This window comes from Pleurodeles waltl, chromosome 8 (genome assembly GCF_031143425.1).
Source record: "Pleurodeles waltl isolate 20211129_DDA chromosome 8, aPleWal1.hap1.20221129, whole genome shotgun sequence".
In the NCBI taxonomy this organism is placed as follows: Eukaryota; Metazoa; Chordata; class Amphibia; order Caudata; family Salamandridae; genus Pleurodeles; species Pleurodeles waltl.
The window spans coordinates 1448586904-1448605773 of record NC_090447.1 but is presented as its reverse complement, the minus strand read 5'-3'; the positions used below and the strand labels follow the sequence as shown (position 1 = coordinate 1448605773).

The 18870-nt window shown below is 41.8% G+C and overlaps 1 protein-coding gene across 1 annotated transcript in view; it reads right to left on the bottom strand.

Moving 5' to 3' along the window:
• LOC138249252 (trefoil factor 2-like) overlaps positions 1-18870 on the bottom strand; it is a 104028-nt gene that overhangs the window by 60565 nt on the left and 24593 nt on the right. Inside the window, exons 2-3 of the mRNA XM_069203222.1 lie at positions 14424-14558; positions 6107-6223 (exon numbers count right to left, since the gene is read on the bottom strand). Of these exons, the coding sequence (XP_069059323.1) occupies positions 6107-6223; positions 14424-14558 (252 nt within the window). The remainder of the gene's footprint in view (positions 1-6106; positions 6224-14423; positions 14559-18870) is intronic.

Below are 18870 nucleotides of genomic sequence, written 5' to 3'. Positions count from 1 at the left end.
TGCAATGAGGTCCAGAAGGCCAAGTTCCGCTACAAACCTACATGCAGTGCCTGGGGAATTGTACAACTTGCTGAGCTTAAAGCATTACTTTTGGTACTGGAACATACTGGTCCTGAACTCCCTACACTTATTGTGTGTGATTCATATTATTGTGTCCAGTTCTTTGATGAACACGTATACTACTGGTGCCTTAATGGGTTCGGAGATTCGGAAGGAAATACCTTAAGACCTAAACGTTTGTGGGGGAAAGTGGCAGGTCTTAAAGGCAAACTGCCACAGGCTCATGTAATACATACATTGGGCCACCAGCATGTTGGAATACATGTTGTAGGAAACTCATTGGCTGATGAAGCTGCCACATCTCCAGTTGCTAAGGCATCTCTTGCTCTGATAACTCGTTCTCAAAAGAGGGTGGATGATGACATTTCAGCTGCTATGATGCTTCTACTGATGGCAAGCCTTTATCAAAGCATACTCCACCAAATATTCCTACAATTTAAGTGCCCAAAACATTGCCTTTGTGACAATACCAGGGGTGGGTGATCGTGTGATCCCCAACCAATATCGTAGGTTTTAAGAAATCCAAACAGCTCATGAGGGTATTGCTTCTGCCCATGCTGGGGTGGCGGCTACCATCTGTCTTCTACAAAAACACTACTGGTGGCATGGACTATATAAACAGGCCAAGCAGTATTTCCTTATCTGTGACATCTGTCAACAAATTAAAGATTCCACCATTAAACGCCCACCACGACACCCCTCCTGATATCAAGCAATCCTATTCAGTGTGTGTTCTTGGCCCATTGCGGTCCTCTAAATTCAGATGGTGCATACAAATACATTCTAGTTGCAGTAGACTCTTGCTCCAGATTCTTAGGGGTGTGGCCACAATGATTGGCTGAAGCTCGAACTGTTATTAAAAATTTGAAAGTCTTTATTGGGCCATATGCAGTCGCAGCATTCCACTCGGACCAGGTCCCTGATTTTGCCTCTAGGGCATACAGGGATGCCATGGGAACAATGGGTGTTACAGTGCATTATTCTAGTCACACCATCCCAAGGGAAATTCGGTAGCGGAAAGAAAATACCAGGACTTAAAGCCATCCTTAAGAGCTAAACTACTAGGCTCATCTTGTAGTTGGATCCATCACTTGTATGAGTCCAGAGATCATTAAATAATCTGCCTAGAAGATCTTTGGGAGGCTGTACCCTTTATGAAGTCCCGATCGGCATCCCTATGTACATCCCAGATCTTGATGGTCCTGGTGCAGTGGCAACAAACACCTTTTGACATAAATGAACATGTCACCGTCTTGCAGGAATTACAACAGTTCTGAGATGAACATTTCCCAGCATATGCCGCCACCTTGGGAATGAGGGATTCAACAACATTCATAGGCTGGGTTCAAAAAGTTGGGATTTGGTTTGTGAAAAGATTCCTCTGAAGAAGGAATTTGGCCCATCCTACAGGGCATTGGTGCTTGTTCTTGGAATACAAGTACAAGAACTGTCATTCCAACACCTGGTTCTAAAGACAACTGCTTTGTCTCTATTGATCACATGAAGTTGCATCATGTTGCTGATCCTGCAACATAGGCCACAAGGATTCCTGGGTAGTTCCCTTGCCCCTCTCACTACTATACAGGAGATATCTGATCAAGCATTAAATAACACTAACATGATTTCCCTGAGATTTGGGAGGGCTGGGGATGAACTTTTGTTGATTCCAGTTACTATATAAGCACAGGAAATGTCCAAAATGTTAATCTGCAATTTACAAACCTAACACAAGCAGATGGGATTGTCTAGGACGAATCCCCCTTGGATACTTCTACCATTTCCCTTTCTCCAGCACTGGCTCCAGTTTTTGCACAAACTGCTTCTGGTTATTTTGCTGACGTTGATGATTTTTCTTCAAGTTCTTCAGCACAACTTATTGCAACAGCACATGGAATACGTAAGCCTTTTAAATGACTTAAATGCAAATATTTGATTCATCCATTGTGTTATCTGTGGATTATATTTGCATTGCTTGCTTTCTTTCTATGGTTTGGATTTGTTATTGTCTGCTTTCTGCTTATGAATGCCCATTATCTTCTTGAATGCTCTGCTGTTAAACTGGTGGATGGGGTTTTAAAGCCTTATTTGTCGTCTCACAAAGTGCAAACAGACTTGTCTGATGGGGTTGTTTGGGATAAAGTAAATTTTCATATATTTGGGCAAATTTGGACCAATGATACAAATCCTATATGTTTCTAAAATTCCAATGAATGACATTATTATACCTGGGGTTGTTTCTAATAACTGGGATGCTTTCTGAGCTTATATTTTATACTGTGTTTGAAAGTGAAGATATGTATTTAAATACTGCAAATTATGGGGAAATGTTCTGTTACCATTATTGTGAACATCATAATTTACATTTAGCTAGTACTCCAAGAATAGTTTTTAATTACACACAATGGGAACATTGTAGGACTCCACCAGTGGGGAGTTCTAAAACATATCTAGAGAAAGTCACCCTTTTTTTGGGCATGATGTTACAAATGCAGAGTCATATTATTTCAAGTTACCAACATCAACATCAAGGAAAATAGTGCTAACCGACACTAAATAAATTTATTCTAATGCATTTGCTTCCCAGTTGGCCATACAAGGCTATGACTATTGGAAAAAGTAAATGGTATGGGGAATGAAAGACTGGCAGATACAAAGCACATAAGCTTTGTTTAGAGCATGTTTAATTCAGTTACAAATTACTTTTCTGAATTACACTGTTCAGCAAACAACTTGCCTTGAGTTAACAAAAGTAAAAGAAATGAATGTGACTATTATTCCCTCCACAGCTAAATTTGAAAATTGGCAGAAAATTGTGAACTTTACAGAAGAGCAGTTCAATGGTATGGTTCAGAAAGGTACCTTTAATTAATTTCTTAAAGGTCCCAATGGGTGCTTATTGTGGCCAGTGGACACAAATGATTTGTCATATGCTTTTTATCAACTCCATGTGGAGTGAGCAGACCAGACCCTCGTTATGTCATCACACAGCATTCAGGTATCGCCACCACATACAACGTGGGTACATTATGTCAGCAATAGTTGTAAACTTCCACATTAACAGCTGTAAAAGAACACCTCTCTCTCCTTTCTGAAGATAAAGACTTACAATATTTCTTGTTAGGTCCTAGAAAACCACACTCCAAAAGATTTCTTTGTGCAATATATAATGAAATTTGGAAGCTTTTGCAAATGGAAGCTGCTCATTTAAGGCAAATAGATTAGGAATAGTTTAAAGAAAGCTTTAGCTATTGTCGACAATGGTATGAACACACTATCCACTCATATATACAAATTAAACAACACTTTGTCCTGTGCTATTGACTTTATTCAAAACAATATAATTTTTACAACATGGGCAAAGTCAACATTGGTCTATTATGCAGACTAAAGGCACTATTGTTTCAAAAACATGTGGCACTCACATCTGCCCATGAGTCATATGTCCTGCAAGTGGCAATATCATCAGATGAGATACATTCCCCTTTATATACGAGATTTCCAAGACATTTTGGTTGATTGGTGAGTCACATATTTTATGTATCTAACACCACAGGGATTGTACACTTTTTAAGGTTGTTGGTTCAGAATTTATAAGTACAATCCAGAATGTCTTTGGAGTAAAACATTCAGCAGAATGTCTTTGGAGTAAAACATTCAGCCATTCAGTCACTTATATGAGTGCTTTTGGAGGTTTCCTAATTGTCTTGAGGTTAATTGGCAGTATCTTGCTGTTACTATTTTTGATTCGCAACGGCTGCCCCATCTCAGCTACGAGGAGTGTTTGCAGTCCCACCAACCCAATTGTGTTGTTAATTCGGGATGCAGTACTTTGGAGTTGCACTGTTGGAAGAAGGACTGGTCAATGTCATTTCGGGCAGTATTCTGCTGTGTGCAGCCCGTTTACCATTGCTTATGGTGCTCTTTAAAACATGAAATTGAAGTGTGTCTTGTCCACTAGCAAGCACTTTCTGTAGAAATAAATCTAATGATGGTTTCGATGAGAGTTCATTGCTGGAGTTGTTCCATGAGGTTGTGGTTGCTTTGTGACACATTTTATGAGCCAGCCTTCATGGATCAAGTCACTTTGGCTCTGGATGCCCCGACATCTGGCACAGCATGGAATGCTGCCCCTCTCCGCTATGGCTATGGCTGAGGCTGTGGGTCATGTGTGCTCCTTAACCTTCTAAATGAGGCTCTAGTGGTTTTATGATCTGCCGAAGTGGGGCCTGTCTAAGAAGAGTTAGGCCAACAGCTTCCAATCTGTGTGGCATTGACTCAGTATCCCACATTCGGTGGTGGTGCTGCCCTAAACATGCAGTCTTATTACCATATTAGGCACTGCACAAGAGGTGTGTCACCAAAACATTGAAAAGACTATGTTTAATTGCAGATGCTCAAGCATCCATATTTTCATAATAGGTTCAAGTTTATAAGTGGTTCACTTATTCATCATTTCGCTCATGATTTCAAGTTCTGTGCTCTTGGTTCTGCCATTTTCCTTGTTTTATTGTCAGTTGTCTGTTTTGTTTTTCCTGCTGTTCTTCTTGTTTTCTTAAGGGGAAAAGATACATGTCTAATTTCTTCAAACTATACCTAAAAAAAAATACAAATGGGCTTAAATAATTACATCTTGGCCAGACCCCCTCAACTCCCCCAGAGCTACATACAGCAGTAGCATTACTAACCCTTTGAAGCCTGGACTCAGTCAATGTACTAATATAAACTTGCAATCCAGTTACCTGCAACCCACACACAACCCGCTGAGCAATACTTTGCAAGAAGTGTTTCTGGCAACGATCTGACCCACCAAATTAGATCAGGATCCTCGTTTGTCAATGAATAACACACTCAAATTAGCACTAAGAAACAGGAGCGGTACCTTAAAGCATTTATTTTAAAAACCTAGTCTAGTCCATAAAGTATAAACGCTAACCAGACAGAATGCTAAAATGCATGCTATTGTCAGTGACAACAACAAGAATATTTCTAACATGGTTGGCAAGGTATTACTATCCGAAAAGCCTAAATCTAAAGCTATTTCTATACTTAAAGCTAAATTTTAGCTGAAGCAATAAATAACAAACCTGTTTGAGTTTCTTAAAATGGATCACACTGCATGCCTGTTTTTTGCAAGTTAAAACGCCTTTCAGTTATATTCTATCATAGCTTTACCAGGAAGGAAAAACAGTGCTAACCTGAAGGCCACTTCTCTGCACTACTCCCAGTGTCACCTCTGACTGAGGCTGGTTGGTGCTTCAAACCGATGTGACCTCTGGGTGTATGGCCCTAGTGTGAAATCCCTGTACTCTATGGTCAGATATCTGTGTTTTATTGTGTCTGATCACTGATTTTAGCTTATGTTTATAGAACCAATCACTTGCAAACTCTAAACCATCAAGACTAAAAACATATGGTGATAAATGTGCCATCTATATTCACATCTTGATTATATGCTGCTTTAACTAAAAATAATTAAAATATGTCAGCCAATACATTGAGCGTCCATGATGTCATTTCAACATCCATAACTGAAAACAATAAAACATATCAGTGTAGTTTATAAAAAGGCATTATGCTAACATTTCTGCATGTGTCTAAAAACTTCACACTAAAAAAGATAAAAGAATCTGAGTGCAAACACGGAATGAAAATACAAGAGACTTAAACAGGAACTGTTCCAGCATTCACAAATGAACTACAATTTTTTCAACCCCTTCATCTTGTATGTCAAAATATATTGATGACAAAACTATTGTCTGACTCTAGTTTCTTGTCCTAAATATCACTGCTGAAAATATTGTTCAATTGGGTGCAGATTTTCTACTATTAACTTGAACTTCGCAATATGTTTTAGATGATATTTGGGACACATTATTTTTCAGTAGCTATTTAGGCTCCAATATTCTGATACCAGGGTCTACGTACACACTATGGCACTTTCATGATGGTGGTTATTCTCCATAGAACCTCCCCTTGATGAATCGATTCAAGAAAACGTGATGTTTTTTTTGTTTATATGGATATTAAATGCAAAATGCTGACCAACCTTCTGGTTTCTTTTCACCTTCGTCAGGTACGACAGGTACCTCCTCCTCCACCTTCTCGTCATCCCTCTTTATTATTTTCTTACTCCTGTGATGGTGGCTGCAGGTTTGGTCATTATCTGAAAAAAGTATATATTTATGGTAGCACTTAATGGAACCAACTCAGGACTACATTTTATATTCCTGCCTATATCAGCAAGCAGAGAAAAAGTGAGTGAGTGTGAGTGATTGTGGCGCTGACCAAGTCAAACAGTGAGTGAGCAAGTGAATGTGAATCAGCAAGTACGTGAGTAAATGTTTTCATGAGCGACTGAGTGTGTGCATAAAGAGTATTATAGAGAATGGGAACTCTATGGCTAGTGGTAGCAATTCAGAAGAGCTTCTGACATCAGTTTGTTTGAAGTGAAAGTTATTTATTACTTTGTGTTTTGAGTAGACATTGTACTCAGGAGCTGTAGCAATAAAGTGCAAATTGCGCCTCCTTTGCAATTGGTGCAGGGTGTGGGTATGTGGACTGGTATTTAATGAGATTATAAAACATTCAGAGGTATGGTGGTTTGTTTTGTTTCTTTGGTACGTGAGAAGTACTTGCACTTGGATGCATTTCCAAGAATGGCTCTGTGGATGCACCAGAAGGTCCTAAAGATTGCAGGTACTCATGGGTTGCCAGTGAAGCATCCTCTATCACAATGTCTATTCCACCTGTGATTTTGACTGCATCATTCTAATCAATGTGGAGGTAGTAGATTGGTAATTTTAGCAGGGTTATAAAACAGCAGTTGGCAGGCTGATGATTTCAGAGGAGTTGGATAGCAGCTGGTAGAATCAACATTTAACCCTGTGACAGCCATTTCTATTTGCAATTAGTAGGAAAGTCCTCCTTCTTGCCCTGGTCACCCCCACACTTTTTGGACAGGTACTGGTGGTTACTGACTCTTGGCTGTGCCCTGTGTACTGCTTACTAGTCCCAGGGCCAGTGCTCTGTGTAAAATGGATATGCAAATTAGGCTAATTATAATTGGCTCAGTTACCCTACCTATAAGTCCCTAGTATACTGTATGGTAGGGCATGTAGGTTTAGGGACCACAGCATAGGTAGTGCACCCATAGGTGCACTGCTGAGGTGCCCAGTGTCATTTTAAAGGCAGGCCTGCCTTGCTGGCTGCTTTTAAATTAAATTTATATGCAAATTCGAAGTTGGAATTAACAGTAGTTCCAAAGTCTTAGACTACCTTATTTTTACATATAAGTCACCCTTAAGGTGTGCCCTACGTGCCCCTAGGGCTGGGTGCCATGTAAAAATAAGCAGGGACTTTATAAAAATAGTTTTATGAGCCCTGGTGAGGTAAAAACAACCAAATTCGTTTTTCCCTCTTTGTAGTAAATGGCCTTCATAGGCTAGAATGGGGAGACTTTATTTTAATTTTTAAAGTCTCCTTAAATGATGCATACCAAGAGTTTGGTATCAATATAATTGTTGTAATAAATCCAACAACTTCCAGTTGTTGGATTTAATATAACTTGTTCAGGTAAAGAGTTTTAAACTTTACCTGAAAAGTTGCCAATTTCAGCCCTGCATTGTTTTTGCTGCTGTGCCCTGATTGGCCAGCCTCTAGCAGCCTGGCCAGGCTGCTTGATGAGGTGTGAAGTGGCCTGGCTTCACACAAAGGAATGTGCCTGTGGGAGGGAATCTCCCCTCAGCAGATGGTGAGGCAGGAAGGGGGAGGGCTGCCAAACTGGTCTTCAAAGGCAGAGAAGGACATTTGGAGCAACCAGCAACACCCCCACATCCTGCAACCCCAGACAACTAGGTGCCCCCTTGATTAGATTAGGAGAGGGCAGGAGAGGGGTGTGTTTATGATTTTTAGCCACACCGATGGGTGGGCTCAGCCAGATGTAACCTCCAAAAATCAGATTCAGCCATGATGTATTTTTGGAGAATATTGCCTCCTGGGATTGATTTTTGCCACACTTCCCAGGAAGTGGTCATCACAGGGGGAAGGACCTTGCACCTGATTGGAGAACCAGGACCCCCTTGCTTTTCACCCAGGAGCAAGGATAAAACTGGCAGACCTGCACCTACACCTCAGATCCCCATCAGATTCCAACAAGGAAGAACCAAAGGAGAAGAAGGACTGCCCTGCTGGACCCCTGGCCTGCACCTGGAACCTGCACTCAGAAGGACTGCACCAGCTGCACACTTGGGCTTCACCACAAGAAGGACTTTGCCTGGCTTCAACTGGTTCAAGGAGGGACTCCCTGTTTGCTACAGGTGAAAAATTACTATCCAGAGTCCCCTGCACCAACTCCTGAAGAAATCAACCAGCTGGCTACTGCCCAGTGGCCAAAAAGGAGTTTGCACCAGGTGCATTCTGGGAGTTGTAGTCCGCACCCCCCAAGGACCATCTCAGAACTTCTGGACCCTTGGGGTGAGCTGTGGACCTCAAAAAACCTTAAAAGGACATCTGGGAGAAGCCCCAGAAGTTTGGAGAAGTTTGGAGAACTTTTGTAAAAAAGCTCCATAGAGGGACCGACCGGACGCGCCAACTCTAGCTGGCTTGCCTCAACCGCAACCCGGCCTGGTTTGCTGGTTCGTCCCGGTAAAGAAAATCTCAGAAAAAGAGACTAAGTCCGAAGGTAAAAAGTTGACCGGGACCTCCCAGCCAGTGCATCCGAGGAGGGCTCCAGGGACGTCGGATCAAGATCCAGGTTTACCCCGGTCGAAGGATTTTCACCTCGAAAAAATGACTAAGTCCGAAGGTAAAAATCTCCACTGAGGATTCTCGCATCGCGTATCCAGAGAAGGGCTCCAGGAGGTCGGATTGGACTGGCAGGTTCGTCTCGCTGAAGAAAATCTTTGAAAAAGAGACTAAGTGTGAAGGTAAACTTTTAACCGAGGCCTCCCGTGGGCTGTAGCCGAGCAGGGCTCCATCGCGGTCGGCCTTAAACTTTGACTTTGCCCCGGTCGAGGTGCAACCAGATGACCCGATTGGCGCTTTTTGTTTCTAAGCATTAAAAAAACAATAATTCTTTAAAAATTCATATCCCCGTTCCCCTTATCTGATTTTATTCGTTTTTGTGTCATTTTAAAGATAAAAATATAATCTATTGTTATAAATTGGTTTTGGATTTTTAAACTGTTTCCTGTGTTTTATTTAATTACTGTTTTGTGATATTTGAATGCTTTCACTCTTTCTCCTAAGTTAAGCCTTGACGCTCGTTGCCAAGCTACCAAGGGTTGAGCTGGGTTTAATTTACTGAGATCTAACTGGACCTTAGTGGAGGTTAGTGGCCTATTGCTAAGTGTAGGTACCTACCTGCCCTTACCAATAACCCCTTTTCCAACACAATTATTTTCCTGAGGGATTAAATTGTTTAAGCATGAGAAAATTGTGCATATATTTGTGATCATGTACTTCATTACATGTACATTAAAAAACTTTTTCGAAGTAAAAGTAATGGATGGACATTAACCTATTGAAAGTTATTGTGTGCACTGCTAAGTTGAGTGGCACATTTATCAATAGTTCATGCAGAACAACGCAGCAAGCCACTTTGCTACACTGCATGAAAGGGAAAGGGCAGGAATGTGCCATATTTAACATAATACAGCGCATTCCTGTCATTTCCTTGTGCTGGTGCCCTTTTAGCTGCCTAGCATAAATGCAGGCACCTTTCCACTGTGGACAATCCTCAGAGGCATTTTCCTCTTTCTATGTGTGCTGCAGAAGGAAGGAAACAAACAAGAAGAAATAAAGATATTTCTCCTGGGGAGGCATAGAATTTTAGCCCATTCCCTGGTCTACCAGTAAACATCTCCCAGGGGCAGAGTAACACAACACAGTGAACTGCAATGTTGCGTTACTCTAGATTTTTATCAAGCCACTGAGGGCCATTCAAGATGGCCTTGCGTGGCTTGTTAAATCTTACTTTAGTGTTGCGTCACACTAGCACGACCCCCTGTGAGGCACAAGGGTGATGCAACACATTATGTCCCTTATTTTGTAGCCAACAGCCCCTTACTGAAACATGGACTGCTCTGCCACGCTATGTTGGGAGTCAAATGCTAAAAAGAATACTTGGGGCCAGATGTAGGAAGCCTTTTGCGCCTCGCAAATGGTGAAAAACGCAGGTTGCGAGGCGCAAAAGGCCTTACGCAATGCAGAGTCACATTTTGCGAGTCAGTACCGACTCGCAAAATGTGGTTCCGACTCGCAAATAGGAAGGGGTGTTCCCTTCCTATTTGCGACCGCATCGCGATGTAGAGTTGCTTTGTGACCGCGAAAGCGGTCGCAAACCAATTCACAGTTACCATCCACTTGAAGTGGATGGTAACTCATTCGCAAAAGGGAAGGGGTCCCGACGGGACCCCTTCCCCTTTGTGAATGCCACAAAAAAGTATTTTTCAGAGCTGAAGAAACCGAAACTATATGGTTTCGGTATTTTTTCTTTTTGTAGCTCGTTTTCCTTTAAGGAAAACGGGCTGCAAAAAGAAAAAAAAACTGCTTTATTTAAAAGCAGTCAGAGACATGGTGGTCTGCTGTCTCCAGCAGGCCACCATCCCCATGAGTGCCTAGACTCGCTATGGGTCGCAAACAGCGACCCACCTCATGAATACTCATGAGGTGGGTCTTTGCGACCCCTTAGCGAGTCACAGAAGGTGTCTGAGACACCTTTCTCCATTTCATATTGCGAGTTGCAATTTGTGTGTTCCTATGACTCGGAAATTGCAAGTCGCAATATGAAACCTACCTACATCTGGCCCTTGGTCTCTAGTTTGAGGGTCCACTGCACTGGGCTGCTTCAGAACACCAGGGATGAAGGTCTCCACTTATCTCTAACTTATAATAACTCTGAATTTCCCATAAAAAGGCATGCAAACATTTCCCATGAACAGGCTTACAAAAATACCATATATGGGCATCTGGTTCATAACTAAGTTCAGGGGAACAGGCATTTAGATGATTTGGTGTACTGTAGGGTACGCTACAGTAAAAAGTCTAAGAAGGTTATCATCCCCTTTATTGGAGAGGAATAGCAGTTCTGCTTACCAAATTTTAGCTTGAGAAGGTTCATAGCATTCAAGATTAGTAGAGCTATACAATGATTGAAGGCTTAGAGGCATATTTATACTCTGCCCCGAATTTACGTCATTTTTTTGGTGCAAACTTAACTCCATATTTATATTTTGACCCGTCTAGTGTCAAAAAATTGAAGTTAACTTAATTTTTTGGATGCGTGAACCCACCTTGCGTCAATGAGGTAGGCGTTCCCATCCCAAAAATTACTCCATCCCCATAACACCATATTTATCCACCCATGCTAAAATGACGCACAGGTGGGAGGCGGACCCAAACAATGGCGTTAAGCTTGCTTAGCGCCATTATTTAATGCCTGGTTTAGACCAGGGGGTAGGGGACCTGTGGAACCATTTCCATGACTAAAGACCATGGAATGGGCCCACAGGTCATCACCCCAAGCCCCAGGAACACTCCCACGTACACCAAAGGGACACCAGAGGATGGGGGACCCCATCCCAGGTAAGTAGGGTAAGTATAGGTAGTTTTTTAAAGAATATATTCTAAGTGCCATTGGGGGCCCTGACATGGAGACCCCTCCATGGCACTGGGTGCAATGGCCATGCCCAGGGGACACTGGCCCCCTTTGCTGACCATTGGGGGGTGGGTATGACTCCTGTCTTTTATAAGACAGGAGTCGTGTTTTGGATGGTTGCGCACCAGGAAATGACGCTAGGCTGTTTAGAGGCATTTTTTTTGCCTCAATCAGCCTAGCATCATTGTTTGATGCTCAACCTCCATCTCCTCAACCGCCACCCCCACCTGGCTAACGTCTTTTTTTCTGACATTAGCACAGGCTTTTGCTATTCCTTAAATATGGAAGGGCGCAATCCAGCGTTCATTTTGCGGCAAAACTGCATTCGCGCAGTTTTGCATTAAAAAGTACACATATGGGCCTTAATATTTGTCACATGGATTATTTATACTTAGGCCAGCCAGTGCTGTTGCTGAGTGTCATAGGTAAATAACGGGTTGCAAAATATTTCCCCCACTGTGCCACTCTAGACAGAGACAAACCACATGCAAGTAAAAAAAACTGGAATGCCCTGAGTGGTGCATTACAGCCACTTACTAATCAACAAAGCAAAAACCAGTTATCCTTTCAACGAAATGAACTGCTCAACATCAAAGTGGCACTGAATATTTAAAGATATTTGGGCCCTCATGTACAAAGCATTTGTTTGGTTTCAAAGATCAAATCTAACTATTGCAGAAGCAAAATGGCATTTTTCAATGTCCAAAACTCAAATTGAAATTCATTACTAAATTGAAAAAATACCTGAGCAGGCATTAAAAATGCCAAAAAATAAATGCCTCAAAAGAATACTTTAGAATTCTTTGTGCCATTTTTTCATCCCCCATTGCATACATTATACCTGAAGCTAAAGTGGCACAAGGAGGCGCTAGGGGCTTTTAAATATGTCCCTAATAGTTTACCACTAAGTCAAGGGAGTTGGTAACCTTCACAAAAATGAACAGGTCCTTTTGTGACCCCATTCCCTTTGTGAATGTGGACAAAAACGTTTTTAGGAGCATGCAGTGATGTCCGGGAACAAGGCCTACTACTAAAAAAATGTTGTAACATTGTTCATTTTCTTTAAACGCATCCTGTTTTCCTTTTATTTAAAAGGAATCACAGACATGGTGGTCTGCTGCCCACAACAGGACACCATACACATGATTTGAGGGAAACTAGTGGGTCCCAATTGCATATTAATGATGTAGGTGGAATTGCGATCCACCACAACTCTGTATTTTCTAAACTAACCTATTATTACATAGGTTGTTTCAGAAAATACTTATGCCTTTGGTAAAAGTTGCTGCAAAAACTTCTATTGAATCCACTATAAATTCCAAATAGCAAATTGCAAATCAGTATTTGTTGCAATTTACAATTTCTTATTTGGAATATTGATACATGAGGCCCAACATCTAAAAATCACACTCTCCCTCTTAAACTCCCACAAGAACTCTCCTCCCAGTGACTGCTTTCCTGACTTCAATTAAGCATCTTTCAACACACCTAAGGGGCAGATTTAAGAAAAGTGGCACTGCAGCACTACTTTTCTTGCGCCCCCCACCACCACCATGTGAGCGCCATATTTATAATACGGTGCACCATGGCATAAGGTAGGGGGCAATAGCATCAAAAGTTTTGACGCTATTGATGTACTGTTCAGGGTTAGCACCAAAATGTTAGCGCTTACTGTAAACAGTACATAGAGGCCCATTGTATCCAATTGTGTGTCCACTTTAATGCCTCCTCTGAGCAGGTGTTAAAGGTAGCCGCAAAAAATGATGCAGAGGAATCTCTTGTGCCACTTTGTAAATACAGGGCAGCAAGTTTTTATGCCTAACATCAAATTAGTGCCGAAAAATGACACTAATGTGGGGCTAGTGCTTCTTAAGTCTGGGCCCCAGTCCTGAAGAAGCCTTCACAAACACCAACAAGATTTCACTGCATATCTGATTAACACCATCTACAGAGCTAGACATCCTAAACACAAAGATCAATCTGTCAAAACAAACTCAGAAAAATCACCTTCTCTGTATCCAATGACCCATCTCCTAAACATCACCTCAGATCTGCTTTCATATTCAACTTCTGTCTGTGCCCTCATTTAAGATGCAGAGAAATGGAAGATGCACACAAAGGACTTAGCAGAACATAAAGCAGAATCAAAATGGAGATGCAAAAACAGATGTTGGAGAAGGATGTAGAGAGGAAGAGGAATAAGTACAAATAGATGAGAAAGATAGGAAGGTGGTGGTTGAGAAGAAACTGAAGGAAACATTGGAGGATGAAATGGAGAAGTAGAAAAATGGAAGACAGAAGCAGAAAAGCTAAAGAAGAAGAACATAGAGTATAATGATAATGATAACAATAATAAAATAATAATAAAAATAGTAACAATATTTAAAATAATAATGATAATAATAGCAATGATGACACGTTATGTGTTTATTATTGTCATTTTTTAATCATTGTTTCTTTATTGCTACTATTATTATCAGTATTGTTATTAGTTACTGTTATTGATTGTTATTATTATTATTATTGTTATTATTATTATTACTATTATTATTATTAATATTACTAGAAGGAGAAGCAAATGGAAGGGGAAGGACGCATGAAGATGGGGGCTAAGATAAAGGAATGAGAATCTGGTAGGATGAGAAAGAGATTGAGCAAGAAGATGAAGAGGGTAATGATCAATGGGCTACTTAAGTGCATGTGTTACCAGGGGTGTTGAAGCAGGATACAGCTCCGGGAATGCTTAAGTCATAGCAGCATCCTTTATCCAAGCACTCCCTTTTGGTGAGACCTCTTCGACCACAACACCAAACTCTCTTATCTGGTTCGACTGATTTACATCCTACACAAACAAAAACAAAGGACATGTTAGGAGATGTTTTTCCTTGCTTTTTTAAATGTATTATCCAACAGAATGAAACACATAAAATGAAAACACTGTATGAAATGTAATGTAAGTGAACCGTCAACATTTTAGCAAAATTTCAGTCTTGAATAAGAATTATGTCTGTTCTCAGCTCTTGACTTTAATTACTCTTTTGAACAATGCATCATGTACAATGGCAAATAAACTACAATGACTGCTGAGATATTTGGTCACCTAAACAAAAAACTAGCAGCATTTACACTTATTTATAAATATGAATTGATTATGAGAATCTGTCTTCACCTCACAAAGTGGTAAGACATGTGTCTTTTATGATCAATAGGACAGCATAGTGGATTAGGTCTTAGATTCAAATTCCTGTGTGTAAATTGCAGCCCATAGGTTTGAATGTTATGTTAGCCTACATAGCTCTCTCCTTCGTCCCTTGGGGGTCAATCTGTTGAATACCATTCATATTCATCCTACAGTATAGTTGATAATTTGCAGGCCTGACTTGAGAGTGCAGTTTTCTGCAGATCTTATGTTATTAACAGAGAAAGATCTTTAGGAAGCAGTACTGACAGAGGGACTTTGGCTCCACCCAAAGGTTGGTGTCCCTGTGAATAGTAGGAAGACTTTATACACTTTCCACAATACAAACTGCTTATTTCTTTCTGGTTGGCTTATGATGGGTTTTTCTTCACCTAACATGGAAGCTGAGTTCAAATCTAAAGGTACAGTGGCTTGTTTCCACTTGTGGCTTTCATCTTGTCCATGTGGTTTATTTGAAAAATTACTATGTATTATTTATCGTTATTAACACAGTTTATAATAAAGGTAATGGCCTGTTTGATGTCCTATGGCAGGCATGCATGGTCTGACCACCTAGTTCTTGTCCTTGAACAGAATACAGGAGCACAAACCCTAGTGCTGCCATATTCTAGAGTGTATGAAGCTGATGCTTTGGTGTGGGTTACATAGACAGTAGCGACCCCAAGAGCTCAGTAATGACAGACACTCCTTGCTGGAGGACCTGTTCTGGAAACATTACCCAGCCAGAGACATGACCAGTGAGCTCTAAACCGGACTAGTGAAAGACCTCTCTGCAGTACAACACCTGACCATCACCCGAGAACACCCCCAAGCCCAAGGACTGCAGTACAGCAGAAGAGCTCCACGTGTCTCAATGCTTTTGTGGTTGCGACCAGACTGGTAAGTGGTACTTGGGCTTTGCCTAGTTGTCCTCCCTTTATCAACAGCAGCAGGAATATACCAGGCCTGGAGTATGGCTGTAGATGCTCTCTTAGCCTCCCTGTATGATGTGGAATGCATTGTCTCTACCTGGGCTTTAGCTGGAGCCATTCATCCCACCTGTTAGTGCTCCAATACCACTAGTCCCACCTCTGGCAGAATCTGAGCCTGTTCCTATACCTAGCAGCATCTTGCCACCCCACTCCGCTCCACAAGAATTGGTGCATACCCTGCAGCATTTTCATGCACTACAAGGTGAAGACAATGTTGTAGAATTATGCTTGAATGCACTGTTACCAGATTCTGATATCTGTTTGGAGCACAAGAAGGACCGATTTTATGTACCCCACATGGACAGTGTTGGATCACTCCATTTCGCACCAACATTGCCTTTAGTAAATCTCCTTTAGCAAATGTTTTTGAAGTACATATCTAGTGTACAAATTTAAAACTCTGCTAACATATCAACAATATATCGGACAGTGCAGGGAACTAAAATTAGGTACTGTTTTTTTAAAAAAGCAACTAAAGGCCTGATTGCCACTTTGGCAGTGGGACAGCCAGACCTCCATGTTGGTGGTCCCAAAAAAACTGCTGCACCGGGGGTCCCCAGCCTGCCGCATTACAATGCAAGCAGACAGGACCACTTGCCCCCAAGCATAAAAGGCAGACCGTCAGCTGCGCAGTGGCTTGTGTTTAGGCGGTCTGACCTTCTGCGTCATGGCCAACCACTGAGCCCATTACAATCACACAGTCACTGAGGTGGCCTTCTGGCTGCAGTGAGCCAATAGCGGTCAACCACATCGGTCCGTGTTCAGCAAAGTAATAGATAACCGCACATTGGATGAATTAAAAAACAACACAGCTGACACACATTGCTCCAGTAGACACACCTGCAAAGCACATTATAAAACACACCCCTACACACACCACAACCTTTTGCATTTCCATTGGAAGACAAAGAATCCTGAGCAACTTTTTCTTTACTTTTCACAGATTATGCACACCTTTTTCCACCATCCCATAGAACACCCTGCACACACTTTTGTCCATTCATTCCATATTGAACTTCCCCTGTTCAGTAAGCCCCTGTCGCACACTTTTTTTCCACCATGTCACGTTCCAAAAATCTGTGTTTCTCCAAAGATAAATTGAGAGTCATGGTGGATGAAATCATAAGACTAGAGCCACAATTGTTTGGAACACCAGCCCAGCACACTCCTCTCAGTAGGAAAGTGGACATGTGAGACAGGACAGTCAACAGAGTGAATGCTGTAGGCACAAAGAAGAATATTAGGAAAAGGTGAAATGACCTCAAGGGCAAGGTCCGTTCCCTGGTCTTCAGGCAGCAGCTGGAGGCCAAGAAGATTGGTAGTGGCCCTCCCAGTACCCCTTTAAGACCCTTTCCCTGGGAGGAGAAGGTCTTGGCCATCCTGTATCATGAGGGCTTGACAGGAATAACCAGGGGAGAGGGCTCTAGTAAGTTACAACACAAAAAAGTCACACAAATGCAATGTCATGCATGCTCACATCTCAGCTGTCTTCTTCCTGTACTTCACCAACGTTCAGTTCCCAAAGTATCTGAGTTTAAACACTGTCAATGTGTATTATTGGACCCAACATCATAGCTACCAAGGCCTATCACATGCCATATGTCCAAATGGTGCCTGTAAATCTCGCAACACCAAAAACACATTCCAGAATTCCTGGTATGTCCCAAAATATAAATGTATGCTCAAACTTAAATGGAGCCTGCATCCTAGATATGTCACACCCAGCATTTGTCGAGCGTTGTCAAGTAGAGGGAGAGAACTGACTGCAAATCCCAGGAGACCATGTTGTGTTAATGCCAAACACCAGCCCAGTGGTCAATTGGCCCCATACACCTGTTTGTCATCTCTCTAATGCTCTTCACTCATCTGGGACTATACAATTTGTCAAGTGTTGCCAAGTAGAGGGAGTGACCAATAGACCATGCTGTTGTAACTCCAAACACCAGCCCAGTGTCCACCTGGCCCAATACATCTGTTAGTGAACTCCCACATGAGGTATTCTCACCTGGGAGGATCCCATTTGTATAGTGTGTGTAGTAGAGAGAGTGACCTGACTGCAGCTCCTAGGAGGCACTGTTTCTCTAACTCCAACCAACAACACATTGTGCACTAGCCCAAATATACCTGTTTGTGAACTCACAATTGAAGTGCACTCACCTGAGACTATACCATTTGTCTAGAGTTGGGAAGTAGAGGGACTGACATGACTGCAAAGACCAATAACCCCTGTTGTAGAGTTGTAACTCCAAACACTAGCCCAGTGTCCACTTGGCCCAATACATCGGTTAGTGAGCTCCCACATGAGGTGTACTCACCTGGAAGGATACATTTGTATAGCGTGTTTAGTAGAGAGAGTGACCTGACTGCAAATCACAGGAGGCCCTATTGTTGTAACTCCAAATACCAGCCCAGAGGTCACTTGTCCAAAAACCCTTGTTTTGTTAACTCTCAATTGAAGTTTACTCACCTGGGAGTGACCAAGAAACAGATTATGCACAACTCAGAGACGTGTCTCTATACCTAGCTCCATCTTGACCTACTAACCCAAGATGAAACTATTGAGGACAGGAATGACACCTTACCAGGTGTGTACAAAATGTATTCCTAAGGCCTCAAGCTGCATCAACAGATTGGTATTGGCAACAGACACATTGACACAGCACTGTGCACATGATGACTCCAGTCACATATACAATAAAGGCCTGGGTTTGTCTGCATGCCACTCAGCTAGTCTTGCAAATGGTCAAAGCAATGCAATATGTTGCCTCTCCTCTGTGTTGGCTTCACAGGTGGTATGATGTCATTTCAGGCCATCTTCCAAAGGTCAACTGATCTGCACATCTCATCAGCTGCTATAATCATATAGGTTTGGCATGCGTCACACATGTCATGTCAATTAACCCAACACTTTGTTTACTTGTCACAATTGGGTTTACTACAACTTAACTTTGTGCAAGATCTCTGCCTACTGTAACACAAAACCT